General features: G+C 32.6%; 1 protein-coding gene across 1 annotated transcript; it reads right to left on the bottom strand.

Moving 5' to 3' along the window:
* Window positions 1-543: 543 nt before the first annotated feature.
* Window positions 544-1,851, bottom strand: LOC108471336 (nuclear distribution protein nudE-like). Its single transcript, XM_053021376.1, has 2 exons — window positions 1,222-1,851; window positions 544-744 (listed from the first exon to the last, which is right to left on the bottom strand). Exons 1-2 carry the CDS (start codon window positions 1,849-1,851, stop codon window positions 544-546), a joined length of 831 nt encoding a protein of 276 aa, XP_052877336.1.
* Between the last annotated feature and the right edge of the window lie 11,588 nt (window positions 1,852-13,439).

Below are 13,439 nucleotides of genomic sequence, written 5' to 3'. Positions count from 1 at the left end.
TCACATGATTGTATTGCTTCATAAAGGCCTGAGCCAGGTCCTTCCATGAGTTAATTTTGGCTCGGCTCAGTTGATTATACCACTTAGACGCCGCTCCAACCAGACTATCTTGAAAGCAGTGGATTAGTAGCTGGTCATTGTTAACATATCCCGTCATTCGCCTGTAGAACATGGTGATGTGGGCTTCAGGGCAACTTGTTCCATTATATTTCTCGAATTCAGGTATTTTGAATTTAGGGGGGAGGACTAAATCTGGGACCAGACTCAGATCTTTGGCATCAATCCCTTGATGATGATTTGCGCTCTCCATGGCTTTGAATTTTTCCTCGAGCCATCTACACCGTTCTTCCAATTGTTTTTGCAAATCCATCCTCGCCTTTTCCTCTTCAGCAACTTCATCCAAGTCGGGAACGGGCGGATAGTTCAAGTTGTTGACAAAGTTAGAGCCTGAGCCGGCTTGGAAGTTCATCAAAATTGAAGCTTTGGCTTGAACTTGCTGGGGTATGATTGTGACCGATGGTTTTTGTAGGTTAATCTCGGGCTTCATCGGTACATGCGTCGGAGTAAAGCCAGGGGGTATTGGAGATCTTCATTCGTTTCCTCAACTTGGTCCATGGGGCCCTTTCCTTTATCTATTCCTCCCAACAGCAATTTGGATAACTGGGACATCATTTCTCTCTGGGACTCCATCATTTGCTCCTTCATCTCTCGTTGAATCTTGGCTAGCTGCTCTTCCATCTGAGACTGCATTTGTTCTTGCATGTCCTTTTGCATTTGCTCCAATTTCTTGAGTCTCTTATCTAATGATTTTTTTCTTGTACCGTAGGGGTGCGTGGTTGGTTGGTTTTCGTTGGTTTCCAGGTTACTGAAATAATTTTTAATTAACTAATTAGAAAACTCTTATAGCCTTTAATGCATAATGATATGATGTAATGCAAATGCATAAATGCAAAGGAGGCATCAATTTTGATTCAATTGCCCTTAGAAAATTTCACTCGAAAATAAAATCTTTTACATAAAGTCGAATTACAAATAAAATTTCGCTCTAACACTTAAAGTCCTAATTTTTCTAAGCAACGAGGCCAGCTCTTGTCTGCGATTCAACTCCAACTCATACTTCACGCTCAGTGTGTCCGCTTGAACCGCTAAAGTTTGCAAGTAGTCTGCTACCTCCCGAATCTGGGTTATGGCTTCCCCCATAAGGTAATCTTTGTTTCTGACTTGGTCTTGCGCATGGTGAAGCTGCTCTTTCCAACGATCCTCGTTTGCCTCGAAAAACTGGATCCGCATCTCACAGTTCTGCAGTGATGCCTCTAACTCTCCTATTCTTCCTTTCATTTCTTCTGTCTTGCTCAAGCTTGCCCTTAACTCTATTGCGGTGTTGCGGTTTCGGTACTGATGCAGAGACTTCTCGAGTTCTGCCACTCTAGCACTTAATTCCCCTCGCTCATTTCTGCTTACCGATAGACTCTTCTCTAAATCTTCATTTCGTGATTGAGCTTCTCGAAATTTTCTTTCCCACCGATCGGTATTGGTTTTTTCTTCTCGAATTTCGTGGCGCCATTGTTCGGAAGTCTTACCTAAACCCGCAATCCTCATAGATAGGCGCAGCTTCTTATAGTCTGTCTTCAAGCTGTTTAGGTCTTCTTCGGCCTTAGTTTTTCCTTTTCTCCATTTCTCAGCCTCTGACCTCTGAACATCAGCGTCTAACCTTAGATGCATCTTCTCTTCCTCTAACTGTTCGATCTTCTTCTCGAGCTCTGAACTCTTCTTCTCGAAATCTTGCCTTATAATTTCCAATTCTGATGGGGCGACTTGTAATTGTTCCTCGATAGGTCGAGCATTCTCCATGCTTGGCCTAGGAATATTATCATTAATCCTCTTCTTAAACCACTCGCTTTACTCGGGCGTTACCATAGAACCGATGGCTAACCTCTTCATCCAACAAGTTTGCTTCCAAGCATCCGATAACTCCCGAACTCTTTTCTTATAATGAGCACCTTTAAATGAGAATTCACTCTGAGCAAGCCCATAGGTCGTGGGTACAAACTGCCTCGACTTATATTGCCTCAAGGCTAACAGTGGAGTATACCCGGTAGCTCCCCAATTCTTAACAATGGCACCCAATCAAAGTTACCACATCGGTACATGATCTCGTCAGGAACCATCCAATAAGCTCTCCACTCGATATCCCCTTCCTTGAGGTTCTGAAGAATGTCCATCCACTTCTCTTCTGAGATATCCTCTCTCCTCTGTATAGCTGCTTCTTATTTCAGCGGGAAATAACCCTCAGAGAAAACTCGATAGGAAACTTTGTCTACCTTCCAAAAGTGTCCGTGGAACCATGCTATCAATAATTGTGCACATCCAATGAATCGCCCCTTGCCTATCTTCCGACATGAGCTCAAAGATCTTAACATTTCTGCCAATATTACCGGCACCGGTGTGATTCCCTTTTCAAGGAGATCAAACAAGTCAATGACCGCCTCGTCCACATGCCTCAAAGCCTTAGGAAAGATCACTAATCCGTAGATTCTTAAGGCAAATCTATCAACGCTCTTTCTTTCATCTGGATGTGTCAAGATCAAATTTTGCAAATTCTCCCAAGGGATACATTTGCTATCTCTTTTTTGCTGAATTCAAGTAATGACCCAAGGCTCGCTCATCCCAGAAATGCTCATCAGTTTCTTCACGAAAGTCTGACTACTAAAAACCCGAGCATAAGTATTCCGGACCTAAATTTTGGGACACCTGAGCAAAGTAGTGTATTCCTCTATGGTAGGTACCAAATCCACTTCTTCAAAAGTGAAACACTTGTACGCAGAATTCCAAAACTGCACCATAATTTTGGTAAAACAATTACTTGATTCCTTCATTCCAACTAACCCAAATGTCTCTCAACTCTTGCAGCTCTTTCTGTACTACACTGACGCGAGTGAAATCTTGCAACTCCGATACATACCCTTATGCCAAGCTATCCCCTCTCTCCGATTGCAGCCTCTCCGACCATGCACGAACTGCGCATTATCCTCGACATTACTAAGAAATTCATTCTCCATGTCAAATTTTCTAACTTAGTAATTGAAAACAGATTAACTCCTCCTTTAGTATGCAATGTTATGCAAAAAAGACAAAACCAAACAAAACACCGGTTAGTGTCAAATAATAGTGATAGAATGCAAGCACATAAACGATAATTATGACGCATATACGGGTAAGTACTAAGGCTCGACGCGGCTTCATCCAAGGATGGTTCCTAAGGTTTACTATATGCGGTTTAGTTCTAGAGATAAGGTACCCGAACCAGCAGATTCCTCGGTCATCACCCATTATAGGCTCATATGGACCAAGTTCAGTTTAGGGGAATACATTTCCTTATGCCCATGCGGAGGTGAAAACCTCACGAAGACATAAGTATGGATGTATTCCGGAAGCGATCCCCTAGCCCATGCGGAGGTGAAAACCTTACGAAAGCATAGTTTCTCACTCCCACTTAAAAGGTGTGACGACAACGGTCATGCAATGTAATGCAAAAGTATTCTATAGGACTTGAACCAAAAGAAATGAAGTAAAAGGATCATCTGTTAAAAACCAAATTTTAAATTTTTGACAAAAGGACAGAAAATAATCAATTTTGAGGCTTGACTCTCTTATTTTCCCCAGTGGAGTCGCCAAGCTGTCGAAACCATTTTTTATTACATTTTTTTTTTTTTTTTTAAAAATGATGGATCGACTTTTTGGAAAGCGGAAATGGAGTCGCCACCAATCTTTTCTTGTTTAGGTGTGATCGGATCACCTAGAAATTTGGGTTGTTTTAATAAAACATTTTGGTTTACTAAAACAATGATTTTGGTCTACGAAAATATGAGAAAATAGGCTCGGGAGTCGGTTACATATGAGGAAGGATTAGCACCCTCTTTACGCCCAAAATTGGTACCAAATCGATTAAATATTGTCCTTTTGTCTAAAATTAAAAATGTTTTTGAAATGTGGTTCTTGTTAATAACATTTGAATAACCCGAGTACTTTGCCAAAATCTTCTTGTTTCGACGTCCGAAAATTTATAATTATAAAATCACAAAAGGATGCTCAACTATTTAGTCCAATGAAAAATCAAAACCCAGCACAGTAGGGCACGATTCCTCGAAATTCCAAACATTGACCATTGCCTCACCTTGGAAAATACAAGTGAAATTTCGGATAGATATTCGATTATTTTGGACAAACGGGAGATTGCAGCCCAGCATGATAGGGCACTATTCCCCGAACTGCCAAACATCGAACACTTCTTTCGTTTTAAAGGGTTTTTAGAAAACGTGAATGAAATTTCGAAAGAATCTTCGATTGTTTAGAACAAATGAAAAAGCGCAACCCAACACGATAGGGCACGATTCTCAAATTGCCAAACATCGAACATCCTTTGTATTGAAAGGTTTTTAATAAACATGAGTGAAAACCTAAAGGAATATTCGATTGTTTTGAGCAAACGAGAAATTATAACCCAGCATGATAGGGCACTATTCCTCGAATTGCCAAATATCGAATATCGTCTTCGTTTTAAATAATTTTTAAAAGGCATGAGTGAAATTATGAAGGGATATTCGATTATTTTGAGCAAACGCGAAATTGTAACCCAACACGTTAGGGCACTATTCCGTGAATTGCCAAATATCGAGTCTCGTCTTCATTTTAAAGAATTTTTAATAATTGTGAAACTAGCTTAAAACGCATTAATTCGATTTGAAATAAGACGAAATTAATCATAAAATTTAGATTTTGTAAAACCACATTTCATAAACCAAGTGGAAAATGATGATATAGGGTAATAGGCGCATACGAGATACAATCAATTAACAAATTAATAATTAAATATAGCTAACCTAAAAATGCAACCCGATTATAATAATGCATGGAGAATAATTGACATAATAATACAATGACGAAAATGATAATATAACAATCACACAAGCAAAACAATACATATAATAATATGCCACAATAATGTACATAGCATGATATAGAATGACCAATACAAGACGTAAAAAGAACAACATAGCAATTAGAAGCCAATGTGGTAAAAATGATTTTTAGATGATGACGAATAAATGAACACATAATTTACACAATGTATAAATAGATGAATTTAGAACTATTGGTAAAAATAAACTAAAAATATATGCATAATTACTAAATCATGTGTTATAGGATGACTATTTTGAATCGAATGATATGCAAAGTAATGAAGAATATTGTTTTAAAATTGACGATTTACATGTAATGAAGAACATTTTAAATTGTGTGTAAAGTAAAAAATAATAGTTAAAATATATATAAAAATATAATCTTTAAAACATAATGGATTTACAAGTCATGTGTATGTGTATATATATATATAAATAAACTTAGAAATGATTGTAAAAACATCATAGAAATATACATAAGGAAAAATGTTTATTGGAATATATATATATGAAAAATTAAAAGCGTATAGGGCATTCGAGAATAACAAAATGCTTTGTTAAATATAATCTTGAAATGCATACACTAGGTTTATAAAAGCACATATACGTATAAATATATTTAAAAATAATTATTTGTAAAGAATACACACTTTAGTAATACATCCAAGTTTGAATCAACTTCATTATAAACTACACGTAATAGACTTGAAATCATATTTTTACATATAAGGAAAACTATAAGTGTAAAGAACGTGGATTTAACGGTGCATATAGATTAAACATAGACATCAAAAATATACGTACATATAATAATTTAAAAGATGTATTATGTAGGATTATGTAACACAATATAAGAATAAATTTAAAAGAAATCATTGTAAAATATTTTAAACACAAATTCATTTAAAAAAATTTTGACGATGTACATGATAACTTAAATAATACACAAAATATAAAAGAATAATAAAGTAAACATGAGTATAAATATAATACCAATAGTAATGATATAATAATGACAATAATAATAATAATAATAATAATAATAATAATAATAATAATAATAAATAAAGTCAGTAATTAATGAAAGAAAATATATATATATATATATATATATATATATATATAAAATGAATGATAGATGAATAAAATAATAAAAGATAACAAAATAGCAACAACAAAAGTAAATAAAATTGAAAAGAAATAAAAGAATTATGAATTAATGATTCTAATAAGGTAAATGAATAATATTCACCAATAAATAAATGAACAAGTAAAACAAAAAATAATGGAAAAATATATTTATAAACAAATAAATAGATGAATGAGTGAGTAAACAAACAAAAATGGACTAATTTGAAAGTCAAATGGGATTTTGGGGTAAAAATAGAAATAAAATAAAGTCAAAGGACCAAATTACGGTGTGCTGAAACTAGCAGGGACTAAATGGGATAATATCCCTAGTCCTTATACGTTGCATTTGACTAACAAGGCCCTGGGTTAAATTAAAAATGAAATAAAATTAAAGAGGAGAATTTGAAGAAAAATAAAAAGGAAAATGGGACTAGAATGAGAACCCAGAAGAATGGAAGGGATTAGCCACACAAATTATCCATTTTAGGCACATGGACCATTTCCCTTTACCCAAACTGCGTTGTTTTAGTTAATGTATGAAAGGGCCAATTTTTTTAAAAAATGAATCTTTCATTTTCTTTCTTTTCCAGAAATAAACAGCAGCACTTCCCCCCCATTTTCTTCATTTTTAGATCTGCCAGGGTTTCAAAAGAAACCCATTCATGCGCCGTCATCATGCCTCCTTGAAGCCACCGTGGTTTCCACCATAGACGGTGGTCGGGGCCACGTGAAATCGGGTTAGTCTCTTCTTCTTCCTTAATTCTTTTTTTTTTTTTTGCTTTAAAGTAAGTTAATGAGAAAAAAAATAAAATAAGGCAAAGATAAATAGAAAGATTGAGATAACAGAGGAAACAAAATTGAAATTAACCTTCTAAATTTTCTTTTTTCTTTTTGTTTTTGATACAATTTTTTTTTATTTCGAAAGAACCCCTTTTGATTTTTTTTTCCAACCAAACTCAAAGACCAAGCCTTAGCCGTCACTTTTGGGCTGCTCACGGGTATCATCGGTGTTCACGCCTCCACCTCTACCGCGATTCACGACCTAAGTCACGTAAAAACAAGAGGAGACCCCTTTTACCCCCTTTTAGTCCGATATCCAAGCCAGAGGATGGCCTCCGACGATCGAAACCGCAGGTAAGTGTCTTTGGAATCTCTTCTTTATTTGTTTTAATGATAAAGTACCTTCAAAGCAAGAAAAAAGAAAAAAAGAAAAATATGAATCGTAAATCACCTCCAATCTTTGAGTGTTTTCTCTATTTTCTTTGTATTCGGAAAGTTACAAAATCTTTACTTGAATCTCTGCTATCGTTTTTTGTATTTTTGATTGATATCCCCCCACATTACCTTGAGATTGTAGGTTTTTCTCCCCTTTTACAACTTGTTCTTTTTTAATTTATTTGCCTTTGCCATTGCAGGCAAGTGGAGCAAAATGGGGGTGGGTGGCCCAACTATGGAGTAGGGTGTGGTGGCAGACAGTAGGGTAGCACACCTAGGATTTTTTTTTTTTTGGTTTGGGTTGGGCTAAGGTTGGTTTAAATTGAAATTGGGCGGGCAATTTGGGCCTTCAACAAAACTTATTTGGTTAAATTTCGCTATTAATTTTGTACGATGCTTAAAGTTGTAAATCTAGTCTATATTTTTCAATTGGATTATTCTTAGTTATTATATTTTAAATTTGAAGTTTTAATTTTAATGCAAGTTCTGATTGCCAAATCCATAAATTAATTTTTTATGAGTTATATGTAGAAATAGCAAGTTGACATAAATTAACTTAATGAATTTTGAAAATAATATAACTTAACTTAATGAATTTAATGGCTATCATTTAGCAGGACTAAAATTTAAAAATTTAAAAAGTACAAAAACACAATCTGAAACAATAAACATGTTTAACATCCATTTTATCAACAATAACATAAGACATGTTTATCATGTATTCAATTTATTAGTACAGATAAACATGTTGTTCAAATAATTAGTATTTCAATAATACGTGTAACAACACAAATTATCAGTAATTCAATCATACACATTTGTCGAAACCATTTTAAAGTTTGAAAAAACGGGGTCGACTTTGGAAACGAAAACGAAAGAACGGGAGTCGCCACCAATCCTTTTTGATGAGGTGTGATCGGGTCACCTCGTAAAAGTGGTTGTTTTTAATAAATATTTTGATTTATTTAAACAACGATTTTGGTCCACGAAATTCAGAAAAAAGGGTTCAGGAGTCGGTTATGCACGAGGAAAGATTAGCACCTTCGTCACGCCCAAAAATTGATACCTAGTTGATTTATTAGTGTCTAAGTGTCTAAAATTGAAAACTTGAATGAATTTGAAATACAATCCCTCTTTTGTAAAAAAAAAAAAACCTCAAACGTTAAAGACCTTCTCTTCTAAAAGTGATAAACTGTCACATCCAGTAAGTTAGGACACGACATCTCGAACTTTTGAGAATGAACTTGCCTTTTATTTAAAATTCGTGTATTTTAACTTTTTAAAAAGGTATTCGATTATTTAGAGTAAACGAGAAAAATCAAAACCCAGTAAGTTAGGACACGTTTTCTCAAATTCTCAAACACCGAATATCGCCTTTATTTGCAAAAAATCTTATCTCGAGGTAACAAGATGTCATATCCAGTAAGTTAGGGCATAACACCTCGTATCTCTGAGAATAAACATTTTATTCAAAACTCGTAGTGATTTTAAAAGAATATTCTGTTATTTAGGTTAAATGAGAAAAATCGAAACCTAGTAAGTTAGGGCACGATTTTCTTGAATTTCCAAATACGGAATATCGATTTTAGGAAAGAATTATTTTTGTCGGTAATTAATATAAATTCGTGGTAAAATGGAATAGCGAAGAATGAACGAACAAATATGAATTTCAATATCAACGAACATAACGAGAATAAAAATAAACGCATAATAAGAATGATGAGAACATAAATGGAGGAATAAAACGAACAAGCAATGTAAGAGAATAATAAAAGATTAATAATAATTATAATAGTAAAAATAATAATAGTAATAATAGCTAAGTAGGAAATAATAATAGTACATTAATAAGACAAATAATATAATAATCTGATAGTATTAAAGAAAAAATATTAATAATAGTAATAAATATAATAGTAATAAATAGAAAATAATAGTACATTAATAATAATAATAATATATAAAAAATAGGAAATAATAATATGATAAAAATAATATGTTAATAAAAATAACAGTAGTAGTAATAATAAAAAGAATAGTAATAAAAATAAAAATAAAAATAATAGTAATAATGTATTAATAAGAATGATAATAATGAAACGAGATTATAATAATAATATCAAAAAATAGACATAAAAGAAATAGTAATAATAGTAATAATAATAGTAATAATATAAATAATATATGTATAAAAAATAGTAAAAAGGATATGTATATATATAATAATAATAATAATAATAATGGAAATAGTAATAAAAATGGCATTAGAATAAAATAAATATAAGTACAAGTATAATGATGATAATAATAATAATAATAATAATAATAATAATAATAATAATAAGTAAATGATAAAATCACTTAGTTTTAATAATAAAATATCAAAATAACGAAAAAGGATTAAATTGAATTTAAAACCGAAAGTTTGGGGGGAAATTCAAAATAAAAAGAAAGGGAGGACCTATCCGAACACGCGCATAACATGGGGGGACCAAAAGGAAAATAATCCCCTTCCCCCCAAAACTCACAGTTTTAGTAGGGACCGAACTAGAATCCAGGCAAAATTCGGGGCCAAAATTGAAAAAATCAATAAACTTGATTACAAAGTAATAAAAAGGAGGAAGGACCACGAGCGCAAATTCCCCCTTTTCCAAAAACACTCGGATTCTGCTGGCGGGTCGGGTCGAATCGGGTTGGTGCATGGGTAAAGGGATAAAATGACGTCGTTTTGGCGTCTGAATTTCAAGCTCAAAACGACACCGTTTTATGTGGGTATAAAAGCTAAATTTTTCTTTTAAAAAAATCATTTTTACTTCATTCTCTTCAAAAAAACAAAAGGAGGGCTCCCTTTTTTTTCTCAAGAACGCCTCATGGGTCTTGGGTTAAGCCATCACCACCGAAGTCGGCCGTTCTTTAAGCCACCGCACCTGATGGACGAAAAATCAAAAAGGTATTTTTTTTCATATATTTAGAATATATACATAGTCTCCTTTTTAAAAAAAAAAGAAAACAAAAAGAAAGAAAAAAAATGAATATAAACAGATTTTAAAAAACGAAAAAAAAAATTTTGCACCTTTCAGACTCTTTTTCCTTCGCTCTGCTTTGTTATTGTTTTCTTAGTGTACTTGAATCCCTTTTTTTTTGTATTCAATGAATCTCTCTTCAAAAAACTTACAAAGGATTTTTTATGGCATTTATAGCCATTTTTTACATGATTATTTTATTGTTTGCTGTCTTTTCTTCTTTAAATCTTTTCAGGTGCAAGTGGTGGCAGAGCAATTGGCATGTGGAGCAGTGGGCGTCTGAAAGAGGTTGGTCGAGGCGGCAGCACTACTAGGCGGCGACCACTTGGATTAAGGGGCTAGGGTTAGGTTTTCTTTTTCTTTTTCTAAAAATTTTGTGGTGTTGGGCTTATGGTTTGTTTGGGTTTGTAAATTGGTTTTATTTAGTGCATAGGTGGATTTTTAGTATTTTAGTTTAGTGGGCTGGACAAAAGTGGGCTGGTACAACACATTCAGTACATAATCACAAATATTGCTTTCAAATTGCACGACACCGTCTTCACGTGGTTTTAATGAAAAATATCGCCTTCAATTTGCTTTAAACGATAATATTTTTGGGATAATTTAACTTTAATTAAAATATATATATTTTGGAAAAATGTTGAAACTATATGCCGATAAAGAAATAGATAGAATTTGAAAAACTTAAATCAATAATTAAAATTAAAAATGATTAAAAAAGAATCATATGCACGAGTTGAAAAAAACCTAAAATCAACCATTAAAAATCTAAAAAATCAAAATTTGAAATATTATAGAAATTAAAAGAATTAAAAATGACTACATAAAAATAAAACGCCATTTGAAAGTAAAGAAATAAAAGACGATTAATTAAAAAAACTAAAATGATTTAAAAATTATAAAATAAGAAAGCATGATTGTTTATTTATTTATTTATTGTTTATTTATTTATTTTAAAATTTTTAAGTAATTAAATTAAAGTTAAATAAAGTTAGAAGATATTAAATATGGATAAATGTATAATAAGATTTTTACATTTTTAAAAGTTGATGATGTGATATTTTTTATTGGTGCCTAAAAATTATATATTTAGGATCATTCTAATATAATTTATTCTCATTTTCTTTTAGTTAAATTAGGTTAAACTATCTAGAGGTCATTGTAATATAATAACTAAGTTAAATTAGTTCTTTTATTATTAAATGGATTGATTTAGTCCTATGCTATTAAAAAGAATTAATTAAGTCCAAATTGTAATAGACTGTATAAAAATGTCTTGAAAAATATATTTTTAAATTGCAATCCAATTCTAAATAAAATATTTCATTTGAAGAATTATCAAAACTTTATAAATATAAACTTTATTAAATAGTAAATAATATTTTGTATAATAAATATTAACTTTATTCCAATTTGACCTTATTTGATTTTGTTTAATAGTAGAAGAACTAATTTAATTAAATCATTGTAAATAGGGGACCTCTAAGGTAGGTACATTCTCCATTAAACTATGATTTTGGTCTCTTTACAATACTAAATTTAGGGATTTCCTTCTATACAACATAATTTGACCCTCTTACTTTGTATATGGTTATTCATTATTCCAACTTGTTTTTTCTCACCCAAATTAAACAACATTTTATTAAAATCCCAAAAAAGTAACTAAACAAAAGAATAGTGATAAACAAAGACAAAACAAGACCAGCACCTTACACACCTAAAACTCGGAACTAAAAACACCATCCCCAAGCCAAACACCAAAACCACTTCAAAACAACCATACAGAAACCCATAACAATCTCCTAAGCAATCACGTAAAACACCTCCAACAACCCCAAAAGCTCAAATAAAGCCAACATATGCTATCAAATAATCATAAAGCATGCCCAAATCCATCAAACCAGCATGAACAAAGACATCTCAAAGAAACGAAAAGCAGGACCAATCTGTAGCCATGAAGAAGTTACGCAAACATCGCCAAACAATCAACTTTTTCGAGTCTAATGAGTATTGTAAAGATTTCTCATCCCCACTCCAACTCAGAGAACTTAGTCCAAATTGTTAATACCCTTAAAGTATTTCATTACCTACTACTTAGAGCCATTTTCTTTTCTTCTACTATTGTTACCTTCCCCTTGGAATTCATCTCAAACACCATCTCTAATACCAAGCTGCTTCTCTAGAGTTATATGAAGGTATGGGATGGGCAACATGTTGTCCATTATTGATTGAAGTTGGTTCTAATGTGGTGTTTAAATGGCTTTCAAAATAAGAGTCAAGACTGGAAAAATTACACTATTTTTTTTTGCTGAAATTGAGAGAAGATCATATCTGTCTTTTGAGAAAGTAGAACATATGGGGAACGAAATGGCTTTTGCACTATAGCAGGGGTTAAGCGTTCGGATACCTGTAAAAAGCATGGTGGTGAGAGTGTTGAAGAGAATGAGAGTTTTGGTCTTTGTTTGATTAGTTGTTTTATTTCTGCTGCTATCTATTCAGTTAAGAGGATTTTGCAGAGTTGGTTTTATTGGCTTTGGTGGAGTTTATTGTATGCTGCAAATTTTTGAGACAGGAATGGCTTAAGTTCTCTATGGCCTTTTTCTATAATTGTTAAACATGATTGAGCAAAATAAAAATAAAAACCTGCTTCTCTAGACTCTCATTTCGATTGTGAACTTTTTTCCAGCACATAACCTTTGACTTGAAGCAAGCCATGAAGACATTTAGACGATAGTCCATACCCAAATTTAAAATTTTATTAAACCCCAAAAGAATGGAGCTAAGTCTGACCAATTGGTTAGTAATTTAGGTAAGTTTTTGAATTGGCCTGATAAGTGCTAATCAAAGTGGCCACTTCTATCGTCTCTGTGACACTTCGTTATTTTATCATATATTGAGTTAGAACTTTAAATTGTGTTAATATTTTGGATATATGAAAGTTCAACTTTGAATATCAATCAATTTAAAGCAATTATTTTTGGAGATTAGATTGGCTCGGATCAAACAATTAAACCCGTCAGATTGTGGATAATTGATTGAGATTGCATTTAAGAATGAAGCTTCAACAATCACTTTACATTGGTCTTTATTAGCATGTTGCTTTTCTATT

This window comes from Gossypium arboreum, chromosome 11, assembly GCF_025698485.1.
Source record: "Gossypium arboreum isolate Shixiya-1 chromosome 11, ASM2569848v2, whole genome shotgun sequence".
NCBI classification, from domain to species: Eukaryota; Viridiplantae; Streptophyta; class Magnoliopsida; order Malvales; family Malvaceae; genus Gossypium; species Gossypium arboreum.
The sequence above is the reverse complement of the archived record's forward strand: the minus strand, read 5'-3'. Positions and strand labels throughout refer to the sequence as shown.

Coding starts and splice junctions, on each gene's coding strand:
- LOC108471336 (XM_053021376.1), bottom strand. CDS start 1,851: ATGGAGAATGCTCGACCTATCGAGGAACAATTACAAGTCGCCCCATCA. Junction 745..1,221: donor TTCACCATGCGCAAGACCAA/GTCAGAAACAAA, acceptor GAACAAATGCAG/TCTCAGATGGAAGAGCAGCT.